The sequence below is a fragment of the Schistocerca serialis genome, chromosome 4 (assembly GCF_023864345.2).
Source record: "Schistocerca serialis cubense isolate TAMUIC-IGC-003099 chromosome 4, iqSchSeri2.2, whole genome shotgun sequence".
In the NCBI taxonomy this organism is placed as follows: Eukaryota; Metazoa; Arthropoda; class Insecta; order Orthoptera; family Acrididae; genus Schistocerca; species Schistocerca serialis.
This window is the reverse complement of record NC_064641.1, coordinates 799,810,170-799,826,079: the sequence shown is the minus strand read 5'-3', so window position 1 is coordinate 799,826,079 and position 15,910 is coordinate 799,810,170. Positions and strand designations below refer to the sequence as shown.

Sequence of the window (15,910 nt, the reverse complement as noted above, 5' to 3'; positions counted from 1 at the left end):
CGGGGATCGAATGAAGGGTAGAGCCACGGGTCGTAACACATCTGAAATGTAACGTCCACTGTTCAAAGTGCCGTCAGTGCGAACAAGAGGTGACCGAGACGTGTAACCAATGGCACCCCATACCATCACGCCGGATGATACGCCAGTATGGCGATGACGAATACACGCTTCCAATGTGCGTTCACCGCGATGTCGCCAAACACGGATGCGACCATCATGATGCTGTAAACAGAACCTGGATTCCTCCGAAAAAATGACGTTTTGCCATTCGTGCACCCCGGTTCGTCGTTGAGTACACCATCGCAGGCGCTCCTGTCTGTGATGCAGCGTCAAGGATAACCGCAGCCATGGTCTCCGAGCTGATAGTCCATGCTGCTGCAAACGTCGTCGAACTGTTCGTGCAAATGGTTGTTGTCTTGCAAACGTCCCCAGCTGTTGAATCAGGGATCGAGACGTAGCTGCACGATCCGTTACAGCCATGGGGATGCCTGTCATCTCGACTGCTAGTGATACGAGGGATTCAGCACGGCGTTCCTTATGTCCCTCCTGAACCCACCGATTCCATATTCTGCTAACAGTCATTGGATCTCGACCAACGCGAGCAGCAATGTCGCCATACGATAAACCGCAATCGCGATAGGCTACAATCCGACCTTTATCAAAGTCGGAAACGTGATGGTACGCATTTCTCCTCCTTACACGAGGTCAACTACTGTTTGTATATGATAAATCGGTTGGAAACTTTCCTCATGTCAGCACGTTGTAGATGTCGCCACCGGCGCCAACGTTGTGTGAATGCTCTGAAAAGCTAATCATTTGCATATCACAGCAACCTCTTCCTGTCGGTTAAATTTCGCGTCTGTAGCAAGTCATCTTCGTGGTGTAACAATTTTAATAGCCAGTAGTGTATGTCAATCAGTGACAAGCCGAATAACAGTTTACATAAAGGGGCAGAGGTGAACCAACGCGTGATTGACTTGCTCAGTTTGTGAAGCTCTTTCTCTTGAATAAATCATCCAATTTTTTGGCATTGTAATACTTTGTTTGTTTGTACATCACCTGTATTGATTTCCGTCCCCATTCAGATAATTCCTACGTGCTGCGTTATGTTTTTGTTTGGCCATAACCTGCAGATAGACTTGCATGCCACCACTCTTCATTTACTATGACTGATGAACTTGGCATAGAGTTCAACCAACAAGGAATGACGTATCTGTGTCATCCGAGCTCGGTTACACCCGACTCCCAGTCACCCTAGAGTCGTCGTTTCTGCCAGTAGTGACAGCTCTGTGTGCCAGATTTCACACGCTGTACACTCCCAAACCATCTACAATTCTTCCTTCTAGACCGTATACGCACAAGATAAAATTTTAATATTTTCTATCTTTCTGGTGTTGGTATTTTATTCTCCCACAGTGTACTTGAAAATTAAGTACTTGAATATCTCCTTTAATTATCTGTGACCGAGACCGAAGTGATACGGAATTTGTGAAGAAATTCTTTGATGTTTAGGAGGTGTACCAAATCTTACACGGCTGTCCTCAGAAAACGGTGTCCTAATAACCACTGCTCACCTGAATCCCCCCGGCTGCGTCTGAAATAAAGTTATAAACACTCCAACACCGTTCATGACTGCAAACACCGGCAGCAATCACAAAAACAGTTAAACAGCTGAGCATTACCCATTCCTATACTGACAGATTCTCATGAGCCGTCTTAGTTTACAACGCACCCGCTCGTGTAAGACCACTGTCGCACTAACAGACTCTCCAAACACAGATCTCAGTCTCGCACCTGCTCGTTTCGCTGTTGTCTCTCTGGGGAGCTAGACTGACGATACTTATTTTAATAAAATATGCTTCACAGAGCGCACAGAGCAGATTCGAATGTGCGTATTTACAGTTCCTTCGGAAACAGTGTCCGCTCATTAGGATTGCTTGCGTCGATAATACGTGGAGCACATTGACCGAGGCACGCCTTGGATTTCACGACTTTGTGCAGTCTAGAAAGTGAGACTCGGATTGTTACAACATGACTGCTTTTACAGGCAAACGCTTTCATCTTGTGGTGGTCGCTTTCTGTCAGTTCGCATCCTATTTAATATTCTGCTTTCCGTGCATCCAATTTTTGAATGGACTCTAGTTTACTTTAAAAAAGTAATTTACTTGTCAAGTTTCCACATATGCAACCGGTTTAAATTTATTGGCTCTACTACATTTTTCTTGAATGTTGCTCGATCTTAGAATCTCCTTTCAAACGCGTTTTAGGGGAAATTTTGAAGTACAGTAAGAAACAAAAAAGTCCGAGCAGCTGAAAAACTAATGATAAACATTACATGCTTAAAATCTAGAGGTCATAGATCACACAAAAAAAATATCAAGTAAGTAAATTCAGTGTAACAAACGGAAGAGGTTATAAAACTTGCAACATAACTAACTCAAAGTACACTTGGACCGTGGCACTACCCAATTCTTTAGAAAATCAAAATTACAATCTTACCACAGTTATTTAAAGGGAATGGGAAGCCCGGTATCACTGGTGTTGGACAAGCTTGTGATTGTTTTACAATTTTAATTTGACTCAAAAGAGACTTTATTATAAACTTCAATTCGGACATTTGCCCTCTTATTGATGCAATATACAAATCTTCACTTTGATTGAATTACATAAACACGAATAAGAATCATATTATTTTGCAGCCGCAACCAAAATCATTGATAGTAGGCACGGTGAATAATCAATCACAAACAATCGTTCTTGTTTAACCATATCTCAAAAGAGTAGTAACACCATACACTTCCAATTCAAAGTTGCACAGCCACGTAATACCACAACTTCATAAAGAACAAAGAGATATTAAAGCTTAATAAAGCTGAACTGCCCAGATAAAGGTCGACAGTAAAACCTGCTTATACTAAAAATACAAAGTGGGCCAACCAAGATCGCAAACCTTGGATACAGGAATAATACAAGTTGCACGTTCATTAAAGATACACAAGTGATTAAATAAGAAGGACTAGCAATAACTCAACCAATAAAATGACTTACAGAAAAGTCAATATTAACAAGGTGGCCTCACTTAATTAACGGACATAATTACTCTGAATGATTCTCAAATTGCACTTAACTTTAGAGAACAGTGTTAAGTCCAATGGCAGTGTTTGGAAGCAATAGCGGTAGGGCCGGCGGGCAATACGAGCGTTCACTCCCCACGGCTTGTGCACAGGGTCACATAGCAGGCGGTATACATTTATGTACAATCCGACCGGCCCTACAGTGACCGGTCCTGACAAGAATCGATAACTGCGCCAACGCCAGGGAACGAGCAGTCTTAACAAATGTCCACCAGCACAAATAGATAGCAATGAAAACAATGTCAAATCAGCACGCCGTCAGTTCTTAAGGAGCAATACTCTAACATTGCCCGTCTCTCAGTAAATTAGCCGGAAACCTAGAGATCACTTCCAGTTGGCTGAAGACACTTTCACGATTAAATACACATACCAAATGCTGCCCTGACAAATGGTTAAACCATTAACTCTACAGCTGCCCGGCACGTACACAACCGCAGCCAGTCCCAAAGCGAACAACATGTCCTAAAACAACTTAAAATCTGCGTGAAAACCACTTAAAACACTCCACGGATGATCAAAAACGGAATGCGGAACATCAGCCTCCTTAAAATACCCATGCCGCGCGGGATTAGCCGAGAGGTGTAAGGCGCTGCAGTCATGGACTGCGCAGCTGGTCCCGGCGCAGGTTCGAGTCCTCCCTCGGGCATGGGTGTGTGTGTTTGTCCTTAGGATAGTTTAGCTTATGTAGTGTGTAAGCTTAGGGACTGATGACCTTAGCAGTTAAGTCCCATAAGATTCACAAACATTTGAACATTTTTTGAAAATACCCGCTGTGGAACCAAGTTCAGAATCATCTCCGGCAGCTACCCATGCCACAATAAGTTTCAACAATCTTGTTAGTTAAACGCAGAATAAAAGTGATACGTAACTTGGAGCTTGCAAGTTACGAGCTGGAAAGCTGTTCAGCGTGAGACGACTGATCCAAAACAATTTTGAACGTCAAGGCGCCCAATGATCGGCACAGTACATCCGGCGCGCACCAAAGGTCAAGGGCGGCGAGCACGGCGATGCCCATGCGCCACGGTTAGGGTCGTGGGCTTGTTTTCAACACAAGATGGCTCGTTGAACGCCGACCGGAGACTCCCTCGTCACACGTTCACCCGGAAAACCCGCCGGGGGAGCAGTCAGAGATAGCAGGACAGCCGAATATCGATATCAGCGATGCAAATCGAACACCCTAGCGCCAGTCGCCACAGCTCAACACTGACGGAAAAAAATCGAAACACCAAGAAGGAGTTGCGTGACATAAACGGAAGTTGGCATGCGTGTTTCTAGATCTAAAATATGATGTCTATTCATATTTGGCACCAGTCTAAAACGTGTGTGGCGATAGTAGCAACACAATGAGGTTGGCTTTGAATACACGCTGTAATGGTCGTGAGCGTTAGTTTCCTTTGCGATCGGACGTGGTGAGTTGATGTTAGGTAAAAACGCCTTTAAGGTGACAAAGACGCCGCCATCAACACCTCAGTATGTTTGAATGATGTTGTATGAATGTCTACAAGAGGCTGCATGTTCCTTTTGCAATACTGCAGAAAGACTTCGCAGGAATGTAGCCACTGTTCATGACTGCTAGCTGCGGTGTTGACGAGAATATGCAGTCAAAAAAAGACCGGGCTCCAGACGGCCACGTAGCACAACCGAGAGGGAGACCATCGTGTTCGGCGTATGGCTCTGGTGCAACGTATTGCATCTGCAACGGCAGCGCAGTTACACAACGAACTGTTAAAAATCGGTTACTTCAAGGACAGCTCTGAGCCAGAAGCCCTGCAACGTGCATTCCAATGACCTCAAAACACCGCCATCTGTGATTCCAATGGTGTCAAAGGAGAGCTTATTTGAGGACAGGGTGGAGGTCTCTTGTGTTATCTGATGAAAGCCGGTTCTGCCTCGGTGCCAGTGACGGCCGTTTGTCGGTTAGAAGGAGGCCGACTGAGGGCTTGCAGCCAACCTGTCTGCTTGCTATAAAGGCTGGACTTACACCTATGGTTCAAATAGCTCTGAGGTCATCAGTCCCCTAGAACTTAGAACTACTTAAACCTAACTAACCTACGGACATCACACACATGCATGCCCGAAGCAGGATTCGAACCTACAACCGTAGCGGTCGCGCGGTTCCAGACTGTAGCGCCTAGAACCGCTCGGCCACCCCAGCCGGCTTACAGCTATGGTCTGGGGTGTAATTTCGTATGATATTAGTTGTACTCTCGTGGGTATCATATGCATCCTAACTGCAAACTTGTATGTCAATGTGGTGATTTGATCTGTTGTGCTGCCATTCATCAACAGTATTCCAGGGGATGTATTCCAACTAGATAAAGCTCGACCACATACTGCTGTTGTAACGTAACATGCTCTACAGAGTGTCGACATGTTGTCTTGACTTTCTCAGTCACCAGGTCTGTCTGCAGTGGAGCACATCATGGGAGGACAGCTCCAGCACCATCTACGACTAGCATTAACCGTCTCTTATTGACCGACTATATCCATCAGGCACGGAGCTCCACAAATTGACATTCTGCACCAATACAACACAATGCACCCATGTTTGCATGTTTGAATTCAACATTCTAGCGATTACACTGACTATTAATGTACCAGCATTTCACATTTGAAATGGTTTATCTCGCGCTTCCATCAACCTGTGATCTTGCTGAGAGCTGGTTTCTCAGGATGGGACAGGATAAGGTTTCGATTGTGGATGGGGCCATAATCAGTTACTCTCGGCTGCACAACAAATACGCAAACTTTATTTAAAGAAATTATAATTTTAAAACACTCTCTTAAAAAAAACATAATTGACTGTATGACGGTTGAAGGCCTTATCACAAAAAATTCCACAATTTTGGGGCCGAAGGCCACCAACAATAACCTCAAACAACAAACGACTGAAGTCCTGAATTATAAGTCAGAATCCAAATAGCACGTTTAAAATAAATAACTTGCTTAAAAAAACTTACTGTAAGATGGCTGAAGGCCTTATCACGAAAAAAGTGAAATTATTTCTCGGCTGAAGGCCACACCAACAATAATTCGAAAATTACAGATATCCTTAAAACAAACATCACAGTCTAAGGAATCAGGACAAGCGGTTCTCTGCAAGTGTTCCAAGGGTCGGCCTGCGAAGGTAACTCAAACTTAAGGTAAAGTGAGACAGGCAGCCAAGAGCTGTACTCACGTAACAGGATGGAAACTGAAGCTAGGGGCAGCTTAAGCGCTGATCGACCGACTAACCAATCCGCCTAACGTCCGACCACCAATACAACGATGGAATATTTTTAGACAAGGGCGAAGAGACAGACAGCACTACGTCTTGAGAAAACACCGAAGGAAACACTAGAACCAAGATAGACCTCCCCAAAAATATGCAGAGTACAATGCAAGAGGCTGTCAAACTACACGACGTGTCGGACAGCATCAACAAGACGAGGAAAGGTACACTGCCAGAAAAGTACACTAACATCCAGGGCAGGTAACTGGGGCGTTAGCGGCCACAAGGCAGAAAATACCGCTGGTTGCACTTCACTAATAAGAATAATACTAAATACAATGATGAATTACAAATAGGGAAATACGGCTGCAATAGGCCCCGGCTTGCCCTGGCGCTGCACGGACCTGCTCGCTGCTGCGCGCCAACCGATCTGATTTCCGTTTGCAACTCTCCACCAAATCCAGTACGCAGACAGCATTAAAATAACTGCTCATTCAAAACCGCAAGATACACACGGATCCAGGAAAGCAATTCCACCAACAACTCACACTGTCAAACAACACGGACGAATTAAAAGTCGGCACAAACAAGCCAGAAATGGTCGGAAGAACAAATGCACGTCGTCCGCTGCAACGACCGACCGAACGACCGAACAACGGTCGTCCCCATTCAAGTCAGGCACGAATAAGATCCCAGTATAAATATTCGACTGACAACTTAACTTCGACGGGCGGAGACACACACACACACACACACACACACACAAACAAACAACTGAAAGTTGCACTACTCGAATATCACGGTCCATTCAACCAAATCTCGCTGAACCCGGTCCTTGACGTGGTCGTGCACTCTCGCGACCACATCCTTCCGTCGCACAGTGCATGCGTGTCGCCAGCGGTCGGGCGAGTCCTTGCTGTCCGGACCGCACCGCTGCTCCGACGCAACTCCCTAGCCCGACACACGACGACCCGGAAATACTAGAAGCCGTTCCCAAGCTGGTACTGCAGCACGCGCTATCGATAAGCGCTGCTGCTGACACTCAAGGACAGACAAGGACAGCAAACGTAGTGGCGCCAGTAAACACTCTATGAAAACGAGACACCACTATCGCTATTACAAGATGCCAAGCTACGAACGGTTCCCAGTAATTGTCAACATCTCTCCATAGCTGGCTCAGCAACATTCAAATCTGAATGATTTTTGCATTACAAGACACGTCCCGCTGCTGTTTGACGAACTACCGAGAGTCCTTTGGTTGCAGGCTGGGCGCAGCTCCTGAGGCATCGCCGCAGCAGTAACAGCTCTTCACCCCCGGAGCCTCCCAAGGACGCCAACGGCCGCCCCATGCCTCCCCCAGACGGCTACGCCCACGGAAGGGGGAGGAGGGACGCACACAGCTTTAGTTCTGAAACAACCACAGCAGTCCCACTAGAATACATCAATTCTGGTAAGTACCCATTCAGAGATACAGTGACCAGTGAGAACATAATGATCACCCGCCCACTATCGATATAAACCCGTCTGGCGATAGTAGCCTTACTTGGACAGGAATGACTCCCAGTCAGACACATGCATGGTGCATGTAGTATCGACGAGCATGCTTTCCATGTTTAGAATGGGGAATGTGCACGATCTGAGTTTGACCGAGGGCAGATTGTAATGGCCCAGAGGCTCGGCACTAGGAATTCGGAAACCGTACGACTTGTCGGTGTTAGAGGAGTGCTGAGATGGATTGCCTCATTATAGTTGTCGGACGTCATATGTTGGTCAGGCTGCTAAAACAGGACAGGAGGCGACCTGTGGCGGAACTAAAATCAGACTTTAGTGCTGGGCAGAGTACAAGTGTGGCTGGACACACAATGCACTGAACTCTCCTAAGGACCTAGTAGAGGATAAATGAGCTGTTCGTGGATGATGCTGTTGTCTACGATCAACTCGCTACTCTAGAAAATTGTAACAAATGGTTCAAATGGCTCTGAGCACTATGGGACTTAACATCTATGGTCATCAGTCCCCTAGAACTTAGAACTACTTAAACCTAACTAACCTAAGGACATCACACAACACCCAGCCATCACGAGGCAGAGAAAATCCCTGACCCCGCCGGGAATCGAACCCGGGAACCCGGGCGTGGGAAGCGAGAACGCTACCGCACGACCACGAGATGCGGGCGAAAATTGTAACGTAATGCATAAAGATCATCAGAGGATCGGCGCTTGGTGCGAGGATTTTCAGTTAACCGGCAACATAAATAAATCTACTGCGTTGCTTAAGAAAGACCCGTTATTGTATAATTGCGCGATTGTCGAAAAGTCACTGTAAACAGTCACGTCTGCTAAGTACCTGTATATAAAGACACGGACATTTTTGTAGTGGAATGACCATATAAAATTAATTGTAGGAGTGCCAGATGCTAGACAGAGATCCGTTGGAAGAGTGCTCAGAAAGTGCAGTCCACTCATGAAGCCGCTGGTTTACAAAAGTATTGTTCGCCAGTCGGGGGCGTACACATAGACCCAAAACGCTCGCTTTCGTGTGACCGAACAGGTCAGTCCAAGGAGGATTTCCAAGTGTCAGTAACCAATCTCGATGAAACTTAGCGGGTGTGCAGAAGAGGCGAAATAGTGCAATACATATTTCTTTTTTTGTGCCCAAGTTCACTTTTAAGTGTTGAAACACATCCCAAAAGGTAACGTGGCATTGTTGGTTTGGAGAGAATATCTTTGATTCTCATATAAAAATTGATATGTAATTAACGTTCTTGAAAACTGTATAATGGAATTCTGTAATAATTTGAAATTTTGCAAACCACCCTACCACTATTAATTAGTTTTAAAAAATGGAAAATTTTGTTACAACATAAATTAAAGAAGCTTTCAAGCTACTCACACCCATGTGTAATAAAGCTGTTTTCTGAAGTACTATTTCCGGAAAATAAACTGTATACTGTGCTGTCAGAGTATTTGCAACATAGCTTAATAAAATACCTAAACATCGACCCACTGTCCATAATTGTGTTGTATAAATGGAGATGATGTTTTAACTACTGACGACGCCTTTGGCACAATTGTTTTATCAATCTCCATTGCAGGATGTGATTTTAGTGTATTTTACTTCTGATGAAGGTATATTTAGATATACTGAATTTTTAATGAATCTTTATCCTGCAACTGTTTTGGCAGTCATCATTTACCGTGAAGAATTTCAACAGTTGCTGTTTCAGCCATGTTTAAAATCTTGAAATATCTAAACATTCTTTATTAGTCTAGTTGTTTATTATACTCCTTTTTGTTTTATGTTTAAATTGTTATTTTACGTTTTATTCTTTTGTTTTTAGTTTACCGTTTCACATACGTGGATGAGTTGGGGTTGTTTGGGGGAGGAGACCAAACTGCGACGTCATCGGTCTCATCGGATTAGGGAAGGACGTTGAAGGAAGTCGGCCGGGCCCTTTCAAAGGAACTATCCCGACATTAGCCTGGAGCGATTTAGGAGAATCACAGAAAACCTAAATCGGGATGGCCGGAGACGGGATTGAACAGTCGTCCTCCCGAATGCGAGTCCAGTGTGCTAGCCACTGCGCCACCTCGCTCGTTCACATACGTGTATTTTGTTATTGAAAATAATAACTCGTCATCATGATACAAAATCATCATTATAATATTAATCTGTAAATTACTGCTTAAAACATAACATTTTGTAACATCTAACACATGAAATGAACGAAATTTGTTCACGTAATGTGCATGATGGAGAACACAACGAAAAAAATAAAAATAAAATTAGCAGGATGTTAAATTGTCGTGTGTGATCCACTAAATATCTTGATTTGTATCAGACATATTTCAGTATACTGCTAAGCCATGGCGAAAAGAACTGATGATGCACTAGTGACTGCAGCTTAATTATATTGCATCTTAAGTTGAGATCGACATCTAACTCATTCAACAGAGCTAGATCTAAAAATCTGTACCTGTGCCGTCGAGTCCTTTGGGATCACCAGGTAAACAAGTCTCTTGTCCTCAGGAACGATGCTATATAATGTTCTTTCACACTGGCAGCCCTAAGAATCTAACAATAATACACATTTTTCTCCTTCACTGGGAACGAAAACACGTTTCAAATATCTTTTGAAACAGTCAGATGTTTGTTTATCAGATTTCCGTGTTGTCACGAGGACATTAGGGCTTCAAAAATAGATATTCAAATTCTCGGTCCAAAAGTGTCATTAGCTGTTCAGTGTGAAAAAACAGTTTTGACTACCACACGCAAGGACAAGAAACATGTTCATCTGGTGATTCCAAAGGTCTTGACGGCGCAGGTACAAACGTGGTACGTATACGTGTACAGCTTTAGACGTTGGAACAACTTCGTGCGAAGAATTTCAGAATTTCAGATCTAGTTCCGTTGGATGATTATGATGTCAATTTCTAATTGAGAAACAATGTAATTAAGTTGCAATTACTAGTACATCATCAATTCTTTTCTCCACGGCTTACCAGTGTACTGAAATACGCTTGATATAATTTGGGATGCTTAGAGGATTACCCGCGACAATTTAAAATCCTGCTGAATTTTGTTTTGTATTGTGTTCTACATTATGTATATTATGTGAAAAAATTTCGTTCCTTTTATGTGGAAGGTGTAAGACAACGATACGTTTTAAGCATTTATCTACAGATTATCATTTTTGTAATTATTTTTTACCATAATAATGAGTTATTTATTACTTTAGATTAACAAAATACACATATTTGAAATGGTAAATTAAAAAGAATAAAACGTAAACTAATTTAGAACATAAACCAAATACAAGTACAATAAATAACTAGACTAATAATGAATGTTTAGAAATTTTAATGAGGTACGTTGGAAATACTGTGACAGTACAATGGATGCAGATTATTTTCCAAAAATAGTATTTCAGAAACCAGCTTTATTACACATGCATGTATATAACTTGAAAGCTTCTTTAATTTCTGTTGTAACAAAATTTTTCATCTTTTAAAATTAATTAATGGAGGTGGCGTAATTTGCAAAATTTCAAATTATTACGAAATTCGGTTATACAGTTTTCAAGAACGTTAATTACATATCAGCCTTTAAACGAGAAACATTTTTTATAGGTCATCGTTTCGGTGTTATTCCCTGCACACCTAATATGCCAGACTACTTTTAGGGATGTGTTTCACACCTTAAAAGAGCAATTAGCAACAAAAAAATCAAGAAACACTTTATTTTGTCCCCTTTACACACCCGCCAAGTTTCAAGACCGTTTATTAACACTTGGGAATGTTGCCCTGTTAGTAGATGCAGAATCTTCAGACGAAGGGGAAACATACAAGAATGTGTCAGTGTGATGGCGTCAAAGAGTGCAATATCAGGATGTAAGTTCTAACATGAAAGAATGACTGGACTTCGGGAATCGGGTTTGTAGTTCCATGACATTGCGGCTCTTACATGGCACGCTGCTGCGGCAGTGCTGTATTTGAGAAACCGGTGGATAGAGCAGGGACCTACACAGCAATGAGCGGGTACTGCAACACACGCTGTGCCCATCACGCAGGATGACCGCCGTCTTGTCCGCATGGCCGCAACCGACAGATCAGCTTCGTTCCAGTGTTTGCTCGACGTTGGAGCACTGCAGTCAGAAAGACGGCTATAGCATACAATCTCGCCTCCTTACTCAGGATAACCTGAACAGCAACCTTTAGGTCAGGGAGATTTTAGAGCCCGAGTCACTAAACCTTCTGCATGCAGCTCCGCAAGCCACAATTCAATAGGACAATACCCGGCCACGAGTTGCAGGGATTGTGCAAGTATTATTTAATAGGTGAAGCACACTAGAACCTGTGAAACACGAAACCAGACAGTGAAAAGTGTATGCATGATGCGCGGGGTGTCCTTGTAACAGTAAACTGCTTGACCATAGGCACCGGGACGTCTAAAAACATTGAAAGTTATGCGGCTGTGACACCACACTTCCTAACCAAGTTACACAGAGTCGTTTTGAAAGATAAAGTTTGATAACAACAATTGCTCTGTGGAATTTAGTAGCTCCTCCTGCAGGAAAACATCGCACGAATAATTAAGTTTCTTTTGTTCATCGTTAACTGTTTCACATAATTACGGACTATACAACTGCACAATTTTTGATACTTCCTAGTGGTATATCACATTTTCGTAGTACGTGAATACAGGACTGCAGACAAAGAACGTAAAACACACTTGGAATCGTAAACGTACATCTTTTTTCGCGTTGTGTACGCAGTCGACCGCTCCTGTTGATCGTTACCGAGCGAACGAACACGTTTCAGCCGCCGTTACGGACTAGTAATTCTTGTATTCTCCTCACACAACACCCAGGGATCTCTGCGAGGCAGAAACTTCCAAAATGAAGAGAAGCTGATTTTCAAGGTGGAGCTTTCCCTGAACACCCAAAATGCAGACTTCTACAACCAAGGTGGCCGTCAAGTTAACTGTCGTTGTGAAAAATCTGTAGACTTGTAGAAAAAACATGCAGAGTAGGAATAACACCAACACCAAGTCTCATGGAGACAACTTGATTTTTTTAGAGGTGGCAATTGAAACTTCATTACTACACGTCGTGCTTTCCCATCGATTTCATCATATTCTTTTCTCACTCGCTCGCCATTTCCACATTTACATGACAGCAAGAGCTTATCAGCTTTCTGTCTTCCTCTGTTCTGTTGAGGGAGTCACATGATGTACAGCATCATTTGTCTCTATTGAGCGAAAATGGCGAGCAGGGAATATGTATTGCCGGCTAAACATCAGCGAGCCTGAGCCATGTTAATGAGGACTAAGCGAAGGCAAGTCTGTGGAGCCAGGTCATCATTCACACATTACGCTATGGTGCTCGGTAGTCGTTTATCTCGAAAGGAAGCGTGAGCTGCGAATATACGAAATGAAGAGTGGCCACTGACGTTAGTAGGTTAAATATTCGTGCATGTTTTCTCTTAATGACTCGATTTCATTAAAAGGGTATTTTTTTTTAATTTCAGTTGTACAAACCGTTTCGTACCAGATTTATCAGATTTCACGATACTGCAAGTGTTTTACATGAATGTAGACAGAAACTTAGGGTAAATTTTAACTTACATAGTTGATATTTTCAAAACAACCATCTGATTTTGCAAAGTAATATTTTTTACATAAGCGCGCGTACAACCTTAAGGTAGTTAATATAATTCACAAAATGTTCGACGTTCCTCCACGAGATGTGCAATAAACATCCAGACGATAGCAAAACTCGTCTTCTACTTTTTCGAGCACATGTGGCGTTACTGCACTCACTCCTGTTGCTACGAACTTTTCAGAGCTATGCAGTGGTTTACAGAATTCACGAGGGCCATAGTCACGCCGCTTTGTTGAAGTGGACAGGTTTACAGTCGCTGATACAGCATAACATGGACGAAGACGAGGTGCTACCAACAATTGTCTACAGGCGTGATGTGAAAAAACTATACATGCATTGTCAGACTGTTTTTGACAATGTCGGATACTATATTTCTGCTGATTAATTTATCCCATATGTTTATTTGTTGTGTTCATAACCTATCGAAAAAGCACTACTTAGTACGCACTGTACAAATACAAATGTACACTACTGGCCATTAAAATTGCTACACCACGAAGAGGACGTGCTACAGACGCAAAATTTAACCGACGGGAAGAAGATGCTGTGATATGCAAATGATTAGCTTTTCAGAGCATTCACACAAGGTTGGCGCCGGTGGCGACACATACCACGTGCTGACATCAGGAAAGTTTCCAACCGATTTCTCATACTCAAACAGCACTTGACCGGCGTTGCATGGTGAGACGTTGTTGTGATGCCTCGTGTAAGGAGGAGAAATGTGTACCATCACGTTTCCGACTTTGATAAAGGCCGGATTGTAGCCTATCGCGATTGCGGATTATCGTATCACGACATTGCTGCTCGCGTTGGCCGAGATCCAATGACTGTTAGCAGAAAATGGAATCGGTGGGTTCAGGAGTGCAATACGGAACGCCGTAATGGATCCCAACGGCCTCGTATCACTAGCAGTCGTGATGACAGGCATCTTATCCGCATGGCTGTAACGGATCGTGCAGCCACATCTCGGTCCCTGAGTCAACAGCTGGGGACGTTTGCAAGACAACAACCATCTGCACGAACAGTTCGACGACGTTTGCAGCAACATGGACTATCAGCTCGGAGACCATGGCTGCAGTTACCCTTGACGCTGCATCACAGACAGGAGCGCCTGTGATGGTGTACTCAACGACGAACCTGGGTGCATGAATGGCAAAACGTCATTTTTTCGGAGGAATCCAGGTTGTGTTTACAGCATCATGATGGTCGCATCCGTGTTTGGCGACATCGCGGTGTACGCACATTGGAAGCGTGTATTCGTCATCGCCATACTGGCGTATCATCCGGCGTGATGGTATGGGGTGCCATTGGTTACACGTCTCGGTCACCTCTTGTTCGCATTGACGGCACTTTGAACAGTGGACGTTACATTTCAGATGTGTTACGACCCGTGGCTCTATCCTTCATTCGATCCCCGCGAAACCCTACATTTCAGCAGGATAATGCACGACCGCATGTTTCAGGTCCTGTACGGGCCTTTCTGGATACAGAAAATGTTCGACTGCTACCTTGGCCAGCACATTCTCCAGATCTCTTACCAATTGAAAACGTCTGGTCAATGGTGGCCGAGCAACTAGCTCGTCACAATACGCCAGTCACTACTCTTGATGAACTGTGGTATCGTGTTGAAGCTGCATGGGCAGCTGTACCTGTACACGCCATCCAAGCTCTGCTTGATTCAATGCCCAGGCGTATCAAGGCCGTTATTACGGCCGGAGGTGGTTGTTCTGGGTGCTGATTTCTCAGGATCTATGCACCCAAATTGAGTGAAAATGTAATCAGATGTCAGTTCTAGTATAATATATTTGTCCAATGAATACCCGTTTATCATCTGCATTTCTTCTTGGTGTAGCAATTTTAATGGCCAGCAGTGTATTACAGCTTATCATAGAATGTTACGAAAAAGGTTTTTTTTTAACTAAACGCAATATCCCGAACATTCACGAATCAACAGGATAATATAGACTTTTGCCTTCGAAACTGTCTATATCTACTTTCAGTCCGCAGCCATAATGAAGTAGTGTTACAGGGAGGACTACCATAAAAATATGCAATTGTAACAGTAGTGTTAGATACATAACGAAATCCACTTAAAGAATCATTCAGTACGACAAGTGAGTCAATGCAGTTGACAGAAGCAGAAAATGCAGGCATTAGGAAATGTACAATTCTGCAAGTTTTTGCCTTTAGGTCTACAGCGCACAGAATCAAGTAGCGACGAAAGCTATAGCGCAAAAGTCGTTTTAAGATATCTTTACTGATTGTAGATCTGTGTGCTAGTGCGTCTTTACATAATAGGTAAAAGTGTTGTCTCCATTGAGATTATAGCTGGAAACTAACACAGGTGAACATTTTACCAATAAGCTAGCATACAACTGCAACAGACATCGCTGCCTTGTTGTC

General features: G+C 43.5%; 1 protein-coding gene across 5 annotated transcripts in view; it reads left to right on the top strand.

The window, feature by feature from the left end:
* LOC126474956 (proline-rich proteoglycan 2-like) overlaps nucleotides 1-15,910 on the top strand; it is a 90,535-nt gene that overhangs the window by 24,897 nt on the left and 49,728 nt on the right. For all 5 annotated transcript variants that reach the window (XM_050102479.1, XM_050102477.1, XM_050102478.1 and 2 more), the window contains exon 3: nucleotides 7,610-7,795. In XM_050102479.1, the coding sequence (XP_049958436.1) occupies nucleotides 7,610-7,795 (186 nt within the window). The remainder of the gene's footprint in view (nucleotides 1-7,609; nucleotides 7,796-15,910) is intronic.